Here is a 12284-nt window from a genome sequence, read left to right as displayed (position 1 = left end):
AGCATCCGATTCCTGACTGGCCCTCTAGATGCCTCAGATCCTGAGTGGAGGCGGGAACCCCAGCTCTACTCTGCCTCTCCTATGTCTCCACAGAGGCAAGTACTCATAAGTCTTGGCAGTGGCCATTAACAAATGAACAGCATTTGAAGACTTTAAGAAAAGCCAGGGAGGGAGAAGAGAGCCAGATACCAGAGAAAGATGGCAACGGCAATAAACATGTAAAGGCAGAGCAGAAGCAAAAGACATTCTGGGGTCTGGGGTCTTAGGGTCCTGCCCAACCATGATTGACCCATCAGGGAGTTTCCTCCTGGTGGGCTGACACCTTGAACATCAGTTGCCACCTGCTGCTCCTCTGACGTGGCCACCAGTATTTAATAAATGCTCATTTGTATGTATGTGCATATTATCACAGTCTAATTGTGTGTCCTCCGGTTCATATATTGAAAACCAATTACTTAAGTGATGCTCTCTCTCATGAGGAAGATACTTTGTGGCAGTGCCTGGGTCACCAGTGTTGTCGTTTGGTGGTGACTGGAAGGAAAATAACACCACACGTCTGAACTCACCAGGGAGGCTTACTGGGGGGAGGGGGGAAGGGCGCACAGGGCAGTGAGAGCTGCGCTGAGGGAGGGAGAGGGAGGGGTGGGAGCTTCTCTTTAGTGAGCGGATGTAGCACCTGCGCCCATGGAGAGGGGCTGTAGCTGATGCTGTGTCCTGTCAGGACCCTTAGCGCTGGCCAGTGTGGATGCCTGAGTACTAATAAGCACAGGGCTCTTAGTGGCTGCAGTTGATGACCCTGAGGGCAGGCCAGCATGATGCCTGAATGCTAACAACCAGGGTCCAGGCTTAGGGTCTTCATGGAGAGGGCCCAGAAAACCCCCTAACCTCTGCTGTGTGAATTCACAGAGGGAAGGCAGGCCCTCGCCTGACACCGCTTTATCTTGAGCTTGGCCTTCGCTGTGACCAGAACGTGAAAAATTTCCATCGTTCTTAAGTCACACAATCTGTGGTATTTTGTTAGAGTGTGAGGCCGAAAAAGATTCCATTTCTATGCTGGGTCCTTTTGGAACCTTAAACTATACCCCAGCCACCAGGAAAAGTTGAAGACCATAGGACCCCCTCTTTAGGGAAGTATTAGCTAATGGAGAAACCTAAGTTACATAAAGTTGCTGACTGCAGCCCGTTCCCCTACCCATAGTCATAAAGAGAATGTTGACCACCCGACTTCCCCTGTCAGCTGGGTAATATTTCAAGCAGCCCCTGCAGTCAGCAAAGGGTCAGCAGATGTCTGGAAGACGTAACCAGGGGGGCTGTTGCTGTCCCCCTTAGATAATAATAGCCTATCAGGAACTGACAGCTGGGCTTTACCTAATCTTTAGCCAATTATGATATAGAATACGTAATTTTGTATTTTGAGACTGTAACCTTGTGATTGTTTTGTGGTTTTTGTCTTTACAAACCCCTTACAATAGCAGACGGGATCCTTCTCCATCTGCTGTGTCAGACTGTAAAGCAGAGGACCCGTGAAAGCTCGTACCTAATAAACGAAACCTTGTTTTTGCATTTGGAAGTGTGGCTCCATGGTGGTTTTCTTGGGGGTCCTAGAACTCAGGCACAAGAGTAGTCTGCCCTGATAAAGATAATTCTAGAAAACCTATATCGTAAAACAGCCAACCCAGCGAACAACAGGGAGCCAAGGTTTGTATGAGGCACCCCTATCTACTGAATGCAGCTTTGCAGGAGATTACCATCAGGAGTTGGGTCCTCCACATCCAGGGACCCTGGAACTTATCTAAGAAACGCATGTAAGAAGAAATGCTCACTTGCTAGTTTAACTTCTCCGGTCTTGGTCAGTCAGATAAATGCTGGCAGGAGCCTCTTGGCTCCCCATGGAAGCCGGAGTCAGTAATCTTGTGCTTCCCCGTGACTAACTCTCGTAGATCCCAGCAAAGATGCTGGGCTGTGTGGCAGAAGGCTCACAGAAGAGGACTGTTGACAAAACGGGTGTGGAGACAGCTTCTGGGAACACACAGAAGAGGTGGTCGGGTGTGAGCCGGCAAGGACAGCTAGGATCTGGGTGGACAGCGGAAGGGATCAGTCCTAACTGTGGTGACGTCACATGGGTGGGAGAATGGTGGGATGGACATGTCCCTAGTAGCAGTGCCAACTGCACATGCCGGGCTCTGGGCTCTTCACTCAGGAGACATCTTGGGGAGAGAACGGTGCTAGAGTGGTCATTTGGTTTATCTCCTGGAAGATTAACAAAAATTATTGCTATGCGTACACACACATACGCATGTGTGTATGTGTGTGTGTGAGTGTATGTGTAGGGGGTTGGCGAACATGCCACAGTGTGGGTGTAGAGGTCAGAGGATAACTTTATGGCTTTTACTCTCTCCTTCCACCTTTATGTGAATTCGAGGGTTGGACCTCAGGTGACCAGGGAAACGTTTTTACCCAGAGTCACCTCACCAGGCCCCGCGGAGGATCTTGTATTTTACATGAGGGTACTTCAGCATTTAAGTTTCCTGTTTTAGGAACAGCAAATTGAGGGGTTGGAGTGGGGATGAAGGCAGAAGACATTTGTGCAGTTAAGACAGATAAAGGTCGGTATTTCGACCTGTGAGAGTCCATTGTTGGGTTTATGGTCTCTCTGGGAGTAGGGGTGGAGGTGTGCCTAAATTCTAGGCCTGTTTAATCTGCAGTTTCTTGTATGCTCTGCTAATTGGCATTTTAAATCACTCTAGGCCCTCATTAGTATTAATAAGTGATCACCCCGACGCTGAGGGAAAAATGCTATTTCATGAAATTTGTGCCAATCCTTGGGTTGGAGAAGAAGATAAAATCGGAGGGAAAATGAGATTAATAAAGGTTGAGGAATGCTATGGAAGAACATGTAGAAATATCATCAATAATAAAAAGTCTCAGCTGCTACTGAAATACATTAAATGTGTCTCTAAGCCCTGGTCTGGCTGCCCTTTGGTATAGAACCTTGCCTCTACCACAGCCTGGAGACAGCTGCCCAGGCAGAGCCATAGGGGGCTGTCCGTACTTGCTGACCAGTAAGAATTGCTTACCTCAGCCCACCATACCTTGAATTTTAAATTAATTGGCTCTTAAAAGACTGTAAAACAAAACAAAGCAAAACAACCCCAAATCGTCACCAGAATTGTAGCCAGATGTAGATGTCTTCATTGATACTCTGGTCATGTAGAACACAATTACAATACCACTGAAGTACACTGGGAAGTTTGTCCCAGAGACTCAGGCCACAGTGGAGGAGCTGGGATTGCAGCCACACGCTCTGTGCTGGAGAGTGAAACACAGACAACAGACAAATGAACAAATTAAACAAACTCAAGTTCTTATTAGCCTCTTGCTAGTGAGACACGTGCAACAGTTGTTTGCACAGGAAACAGATCGGGAAAGGTTAAACTGTTGCTCAAAGTCGGGGAACTTTAGTTTCTGTTTCCATGCTTTGCAAACCTCCTTCCAGGCGGCTCAGAAACTAAGTACATTGACTTTACTCAATGTAATGGGCGGTGCTACGGATTGAATGCTTTCATTCACTTTAGATCTTCTTTTAGAAGCCCCAGAGCCCTAAGGTGGCATTTGGAAATGGGGTCTTTGGGAGGCAGCCGGCTTACGGGAGGGCAGAAGACATCTTCTTCTCTCCTCTCATTCTTGTGCTCTCCGCTACACTGTGGGGATGCAGTAAGATGGTCGTTTGTAACCAGGGGACCTTCCCCAGGTACAGGGTTCACAGCATCTGTAACCAGGGGAACCTTCCCCAGGTACCGGGTTCACAGCATCTGTAACCAGGGGAACCTTCCCCAGGTACAGGGTCCACAGCATCTGTAACCAGGGGCACCTTCCCCAGGTACAGGGTTCACAGCATCTGTAACCAGGGGAACCTTCCCCAGACACAGGGTCCACAGCATCTGTAACCAGGGGGACCCTCACCAGGTACGGGGTCCACAGCATCTGTAACCAGGGGAACCTTCCCCAGAAACAGGGTCCACAGCATCTGTAACCAGGGGGACCTTCCCCAGGTACAGGGTCCACAGCATCTGTAACCAGGGGGACCTTCCCCAGACACAGGGTCCACAGCATCTGTAACCAGGGGGACCCTCACCAGGTATGGGGTCCACAGCATCTGTAACCAGGGGGACCTTCCCCAGGTACAGGGCCCACAGCATCTGTAACCAGGGGACCTTTGCCAGGTACAGGGTCCACAGCATCTGTAACCAGGGGCACCTTCCCCAGGTATGGGGTCCACAGCATCTGTAACCAGGGGGACCTTCCCCAGGCATGGGGGTTCACAGCATCCTGATAACTAAGATGGATCTGCTCTCTGTGTGATTACAGTCATATAAAACGTGGTTTCCATGGGGCAATGCTTAGCTGTGATCTGAAGTTAGCTACTTGCGAAATAAGCAAACAACGGATGAATTCAAATGCTGCAGAATGAGAATGAGGTCTGCAGATGGAGGAGAGCCTTTGAACTCACTCAAAGCCCTTGTCTGAACATTAAAGACCTATCTCATCATTAATGGATATTAGTTCAATTCTCTTTTACAAGATCGTGTTTAGAGAGCTGCTCCTCTCAAACATGTTCTGAACGCGGAGTAAGCAGGAATCGGATTCACATTTCTGCTTCTCAGTGGAACTCTCTTTTGTGGGTCACAGCACTTCAAATGGGCTTAGTGGTGCCATTATACAGACCCTAACTGTGTGTTAGACACTGTACTTTGCATGTAATACTTAATCTCAGAAAAGGGTACGAGGAGCTGGTTGTCCTGGGCGTTGAGCAGAGGCTACTAGGGTTTAGATATTTGTGTTCTTTCTTCTGTTTCTCTGGGTGACAAACGACCTTCAAGAGAATGTAAAGACGACGCAGCAGCTGGAGCCCTGGGGCTGGCAGTTGGCATTCTGCTGACGTTCCTGCCGCCTGCTGGCCTTTCAGAAAATAGCACATTATGTCAACATTTGATAGCGACAATGAAAGAGAATTTAAATTTCTCAGTAAACACTGGCTGCTGTATTTGTAGGTCTTATTTTAGTATGTTGCATTAGTCAGGGTTCTCTTAAGGAAGATAACTTATAACATGAGAGAGAGAGAGAGAGAGTGTGTGTGTGTGTGTGTGTGTGTGTGTGTATGTATATAAAAAAAGGATTTTTAAAAAGCTGATTTACAGGCTGTGGTCCCAGTAGTCCAGCATTGGCTCTCTTGATGGAAAGACCGATAATCCAATAGTCGTTCAGTCCAGGAGGCTGGATGTCTCTGCAGTTCTGATCTGGTACTGAAGCCCTGGAGGGTCTAGAGAGCTGCTGGTCTTCAGTCTGTGTTGAAAACCTAAAGAAGCTGGATTTACTATCAGCAGGATAAGATGAGCTTGTCAGGGTGAGTTAGGCCAAACAAGCATACAGCAAAGTTTCCTTCTCCTGTGTCCTTCATGTGGGCTTCCACCAGAAATGTGACCCAGAGTTAATGTGAGTCTTCCTGCTTCAAATAATCTAATGAGGAAACTCCCTCACAGGAGGACTAATGCCATGCCCAAATCCGCGAAGTCCCCGCAAAAGCCAGCAAGGAAACCGAATCCCATATGTAAAAGCAAAGAGCCTTTATTTTAATCAAGTTTGCAAACTCAGTCTCTTTGCATGTCCAAAGTACTGGAATAACCAGAGAGCCCCAAGCTCAATTAGAATAGGGTTTATAGTAGTAAAGGTGGGGGTGAGGGGTTTCTGAGGTTTTAAGACCCTTGATTGTCTGACATTTGTCTAGGGTGTCCTGGTGAATGTGCGCTGGCAGGTGTTCCTATCTACAGCACTTGGAGTACCAGGCATTTCCTTTGAATGGTCTGTTCTTGGGTGGGGGTCGGGTAATCTCAGTTTGTGGTTCCTCCTGCAGCCAGGCATTGCTTCAGGGTAAACTACTGAGACTCTGGCCTCCATTAAAATTTGTCAATGGCTGAATCCTACTCTGGGAGGTGATAATGGTTGGAAGTAAAGAGTTTCCTTTGGGTGATCTGTTCATATTTAACTTACCATGGCTGGTCCCCACATTTCCCCCTTCACAAGCACAGATGACAGGACCCAATCTTGGGTCCTGCTTGCTCCTGGTTTTAAGGAGGCATGGAACTGCTTAAATTAATAAATCTATTAATTGACAACTCTGGACCTAGTATATTAACAGGCACTATAGGTAGTTATCTTGTCTCCCATGCTAGGGAGCTTCCTCTTGTCTCAGCCTTTTAACCTATTTTGGGCAGGGGGTATGGGATGATGTGTTCCTTTTCACAACTACTTCAAGCTGACACTGGGGCGTTGCTACCGGGGCCCAAGCAGGTTGAAAGGCTAGCCAAAGGTGGGGGAAGAAATTTAGGCATTGGGGCACTCATCAGACTCCATTGAAGGGACAGGGAGAATTCATGTTCCTATCAGCTGGACTGGTCCACACCAGCTTTCAGGAAGTCCAGGGCTCGCCACCATTCAGAGCAGGTTGTAGTCAGCAACTGATGCTTAGGTGCATCTGCCAGCCAAGTGGAAGCCTATTGAGATAAGTTTAAACTAGGAACAGAGTAAAAATGTATTTACTTAAAGAAAAACCCATATTGTAGAAAAAGAGCAGATAACAGGTATCTGTAAACAGAAGGAATAGACTCATACCTTTGAGTCCTAGCAAAAACTACAGATTTGCTGGGCGGTGGTGGCGCACGCCTTTAATCCCAGCACTTGGGAGGCAGAGGCAGGCGGATCTCTGTGAGTTCGAGACCAGCCTGGTCTACAAGAGGTAGTTCCAGGACAGGCTCCAAAACCACAGAGAAACCCTGTCTCGAAAAACAAAAACAAAACAAAAAAAAAAAACCTACAGATTTGTTAGATGTATGTATATTTTTCTGCTGTCCAGAGAACCATGAATGGTTTGGACAGAGATGTTTTTGGCCCAATGAGAAACACCTTTAAGTGCCATTTAAACTATTTAAATGGCAACCAAAATAGATCGAAAATCTTGAGCTTGTGACTCAAACAGTAAGTAATCATTGCTCTATTAGCTTATTAGAACCACCATGGGGGGGCAGAAATTAGAAACATTTATTTACATTTTAAGTTATTTTTTTAGATCCTCAAGCTTATGAACTTTTGTATTCTCAGACCTTAAAACATTTTTTTAATGAGCTAACAAGCTGGCTGTAGCTTTGTGGAAGGATCTGGATACCTTTTGCTGATAAACTGACATTGTACTATCAGAGCCATTAATACTATCAGAGATCACAGAAGAATAAATAAAGTATATCTGAGTACAGACCAAATAGTTTTTAAATCTATTAAAAATAACAGGGACCAGAGTCCATATACAGTTAGTCATACCCAGGTCTCCATAGCATTGGAGGTAGAAGTATCCAGAACAGCAGTCTTACTGTCCAAGCCAGGCCCACAAGGTGAACTTTTCATTTTCTGTGGAAGAGGGACATGGAAAGACTAAGCTTATTTCGTCTAGGCAAAAGGTGCAATCAGTTCTCCAAGGTCCTGCTGTTTGTCCACAGTCTGGATCGGGTCCTGGCAGCTGGTATTGCCCTGGGTCATCTAGCCCAGTGGTCAGCACTGTCGTAATCCAGGTGGAGACATTATGGTGTCTCATAATCTTCTCTGGAGACCTTGGGTCACTGCTAGGCTCTTGGAGTCTCTGTCTAATATAATAAGCTCTTTAATTATTATTTTGGATGCCATATTTTGCAGATCTCTGAAGTATGAGGGCTGCCTAGATATGTCTGATTAGACAAACTTTGTTTTTTATTGCTTGCTTTAAGTTTGACTTTGAAAACATAGACAGGGAACTAAATAAGGCTTATTATTCCTGCAATTAATTATATCAGCGCTTTAAAGATGACTGACTAACTTGTATTTTTTTAACAGTCTATAATAAGTTAGCAGCTTTTACAAGACTAGAACTCCACACTCTGTAATGATTTTGAATTAAAGCTAATAAAGAAGCTGAATTAGTCATCCCGAGGGTAAACACAGAACAAGTTTGTATCTAGCTGTTAATGCTGTCTCCTGCAAGGGCAAAGAACAGGTCCCAAGGTGAAATGGGAACAGAAGGGAGTCTTAGGGCAACTGAGACTCAGGTCTTCCTTCTTGCTGATCTATAGACCCCATCTTGGCAGGTGTGTACTTAGGTGACCTGGGAAAACTGTCCTAGGCCTTACATTTTTCCCCCTTCACAAATACTGATGACAGGACTCAATCATGGGTCCCGTCTGTCCAGGGACTCAAGGAGGTGATCCTGGAACCTTAATACCATCAGTTGAACAGTATTGACCCATTCTCGAACAAAAGCCATCAATTCTATTGATAAGAAACAAGATCGTTAAAGCTGGAAGCAAGGTTGTTAACCAAGGAGACCACTTGAACAAGTTTTTATCCAGCTTAAGTGTGAACATTTTGTTTTTTATTATTAGCAAGGCCATTGAATCTCTAAGTACCCCAGAGTGATTGACATAGAAACAACATTTTTTTTTTCAGAAGAGGAGGTCTAAACCTCTTAGTATTAATGCAAAAAAAATTATGACTCAGTTCATCCAAATAGCTTAAACCCTAACAATATAAAACATTTTATAGCACAGATGTCTCACAACCTTATAAATGTATTTAAAAACTTAAAATCTCTTAAATGTCTTTTTAACCAGTATTACTTGGGTGACTCTTAAATTAACAAAGTCTAGCTGGCAGAACAAGGTAGCTTTAGTCTATTTTAATCCAAACTATTTTGGAGATTTGTTAAGCCCATTCCACGTTGGTCACCTTTAATTAAGATGGCGGTGAAATCATGTGGCATCCATTTTTTTTTTTTTTATTTTCGAGGCAGGGTTTCTCCATAGCTTTTTGGTTCCTGTCCTGGAACTAGCTCTTGTAGACCACGCTGGCCTCTGCCTCTGCCTCCCAAGTGCTGGGATTAAAGGCGAGCGCCACCACCGCCAGGCGTGGCATCCATTTTTTAAAACTAGTAAAATGGCAATCCAAAAATTATTTATTTATTTATTTTTTTGGAGAGAATATTCTTTTAATATCAACAATGACACAGTGTAACAGCACAGGGAGGAGGGGGTGGAGAGAGAAGATGGTTGGGCTTTCTCTCCCTAACCAGCCTGGATCTGAACAGCAGAACCCCAACAGCTTAGGAGCCACTCAGCGAAGAGGAAGGGAGGGGCTGGAAACCAAGGCTTGAAACTTAGAGGATGGCAAACTGGGAGAGGCCTGGTAGTGAGAGGGGGCTGGCGGCTGAGGAGCCCTAGTGCAGGTCTTCGGCCGTGAACATGCCCTTGGCCCTGCGCAGGATGGAGTTTTTGGCTGCATCATAGGGATGTTCCTTGGATGGGATCTCCAGGATAGCTGGGATGGAGCGCTGGTGGGCGTCAAGGGCATGCCGAACCATCTCTGCGATGTACTGGTTGATGAGAATGATGCCAATGTCATCCCTGTTTAGAAACTGCCTGAAAGTGTCTTCGATCTCATTGATGGTAGTATCCTTCTCCACTACCAGGAAATTAGGGTGGCTGTTCTTGTTAAGCTCCCCTATGCCGCCCAGCAGGAAACCCGCCACCATGTCCTGTCTCCAATCACCGCGATTAGTTTACCCTGGCCCGCCATTCTGTCGGCAGAGCAGAGAGCTCATCCCCCCCGCCCCCCCTCCACCTGTGGAAATCCAAAATTTAAAATGGAATCATGCCTTATGATTTTTTTTTTAAAAATTACCCATGTATAGATTTTAAGTAAATAAAACATGGGTCTAGCAAAGGAAGAGCCATAATCTAATTTTAGAACCAGCTTAAAAAAACAGCAGCACGTAACAGTTTTAATATTATCTATATCAAAAAGTTATTTGAATTTTTGCTAACCCAAATTTAGTAATCAGACCTCAGTGATAAATTTCTGAAGTCAGGCCTGTAACAGCAAAAATAGACCAGATGTCTCAGCTCCATACTTGCAAAGAAAAAAACCCTTACATAGACAAACTTTTCAACGAAACAAGCATATTTAGTATTTGCACGTATGAAAAACCACAGCAAACATAGTTTACATTCCTTTTTTTCTCGCTTTCCAGATGACATATTAAAATCTTTTTTTAAGACAATATAAAAACTCTTACTGGTCTTTTTTGTGGTTTTCCTTGAAAGACCCCCAAGGTGGGCTGCCTTTCAGTCTGGGGAGACCCTCCCAAGGAACAGCGAGGCCATACATGCGGATGCAACAGCAAGAGGTTTATTGAGTAAACACAGGTACCTGCGGGCAACAAGTCTTTCGGAGGACTTGTGCGCCTGCAGACTGGGGGAAGGTCTTTTTATAGGAAAGAGGGCAGCAGAAGCAGATTACAGAAGCAAATGCATGGTTAGTGGTCGGTTGGAATGGGGCAAGGGGCATAGGTGGTTCTTCCTTTCCCAGCACAGATGTATGGCAACAGACTTCCTGTTAATTGATGTCCTGTCCTATTCTATAGATATAGATATCCTGCCTTGCAGCCAGGAACCCTGACCTCACTCTGCACTTACATTGTTCGTCAAAAGCCTTGTGGAATGACGTTACAGCAGCTAAGCTGGGATCTTTCATAGGGGAAATTGTTTCTTCTGTGAATTGCTGATATTCTAAGTTGGGCACATGTGTTGACTATAGGCATCCTGTTTCCCTAAGCAAACGGGATGTTCTCATGAGAGCCTGCTAGCTGCAGGTCCTGGTGTGTGGGGGGTGTCCGGAGGGTCTTTCATCCTCAGTGAGTAGGTGCATGATATATGGTTACAATATTTTAAACAAGAACAGCACATAAAATCCTGTACCAGTGTGAAACATTTGAGACCATCAGTATTTTTTTTTTTACATTAACCAATAATAACTTGTAACCAGCCCCTACAAATGATGACAGATTTTTATAACCCATTGGATCTGAGAAGAGTCCTTGACCCTCAGAGGTCAGGTTTGACCACAAGTTGTGGCTTGCAGCCCCCAGGGCGGGTGGAGGGAACTCATCCACTAACGTGGGAAGTATGCAGCACTGTGGGGAAAAGATTGTTAACCTCTCCAGCCATAGCAATTAACCCTAGATTCTCTGTTTAGTGTTTGAAATCCTATTGGGGTACATCCGCCCCCTACAACTGTGCATGGCAGCCTTGCTACATTGTAACAGCAAGGCTGCATAGCCCAGCCACCCAGTCACCCAGCCACCCAAGCCGGCTGCCCTGCAACCTGCAGCCACATGCTTGGGGCCAAGGCTGACTTCTTTTCATGAAATGTTTAAGATGACAAGGAAAATATACCCCTATGTAGGGCCCGGGTCTGCCCTTGTTTCTGGGGTGCATTTGCGAGGACAGTTTCTGGCCAGCTAACTAAGCATCCTGTTTGTTCCTGTGTTCTCCCTGCCCTGCCTGGTGATTAGCTGTAGAGCATTGACTCCGTTGTTAATATGGTAATTTCCCACCTGCCTGGGCGGAGATCCTTGTGCAGCAGTTAGGTACTTAAGGATTTCCCCAAGTCTAAATAAACATTCGGCTGCTCTCCTTTCGAATGACCCTGGTCTCTTTGTGTGTTCTTTCAATCTCCAGGCCCTTGCCCGACTTGCGTGTAAGGTACGGTGGCACTTGAACTGTACCGTGGGTGTAACACAGAATCGGGTGTTACACCCCTATGCTTATGGTCCTATCTCTAAAGTCCTGTAAAGTAATCACAATATCAAAGTCAAAGAAGTCATGATTTGAGTCTGTTGGAGTCAGTCTAAGTCAGGACAAAAGCACAGTACATAATATACAGACATACAGGACAATGGCGCCAAACCAAACCAAAAACACAGCTTCAAGCAACCAAACCAAAGAAACAGCTTCAAGCTGTTTTGCCGGTGTGACCTATCCCTCTAGAACAATGAGACCCCGCTATCTGCGTGTCTTTATACAAACTTGAGACCCACTACCCGCGTGTCTCACCAGAGAACTGACCATGCTACCTGCGTGTCTTACCACAGAACTGAGAAATGCTACCCGTGTATCTCCCCACGCTACCTGCATGCCACACCACAGAACGAGAGACCCGCATGTCTCTCCACGCTACCCGCGTGTTACTACACCAGAGGGAACCACCCTCTGCAGAAGGGCCCTGAGAACATCTTCCCGGGTGCCCCGCCTGTGATCTTTTTGTTCATCCACAGATCGTCTCCAAGCACTATGTTTCCTGGGCCCACTCACAGACAGACATGAGACATGAAACAAAACACAGAAAACTTACTGACCCGTTACTACGGA

At 45.8% G+C, this 12284-nt stretch overlaps 1 protein-coding gene across 1 annotated transcript; it reads right to left on the bottom strand.

Annotated features, from left to right (window-relative positions):
- Positions 1-9061: 9061 nt before the first annotated feature.
- LOC142844735 (V-type proton ATPase subunit F) lies at positions 9062-9651 on the bottom strand. Its single transcript, XM_075963537.1, is given in 2 exon segments — positions 9062-9612; positions 9615-9651. Coding segments are annotated over 2 exon segments (357 nt in total). The 3' UTR covers positions 9062-9292.
- Between the last annotated feature and the right edge of the window lie 2633 nt (positions 9652-12284).

The sequence above is a fragment of the Microtus pennsylvanicus genome, chromosome 2 (assembly GCF_037038515.1).
Source record: "Microtus pennsylvanicus isolate mMicPen1 chromosome 2, mMicPen1.hap1, whole genome shotgun sequence".
Classification (NCBI taxonomy): domain Eukaryota; kingdom Metazoa; phylum Chordata; class Mammalia; order Rodentia; family Cricetidae; genus Microtus; species Microtus pennsylvanicus.
This window is presented reverse-complemented; position numbering and strand designations above follow the sequence as displayed.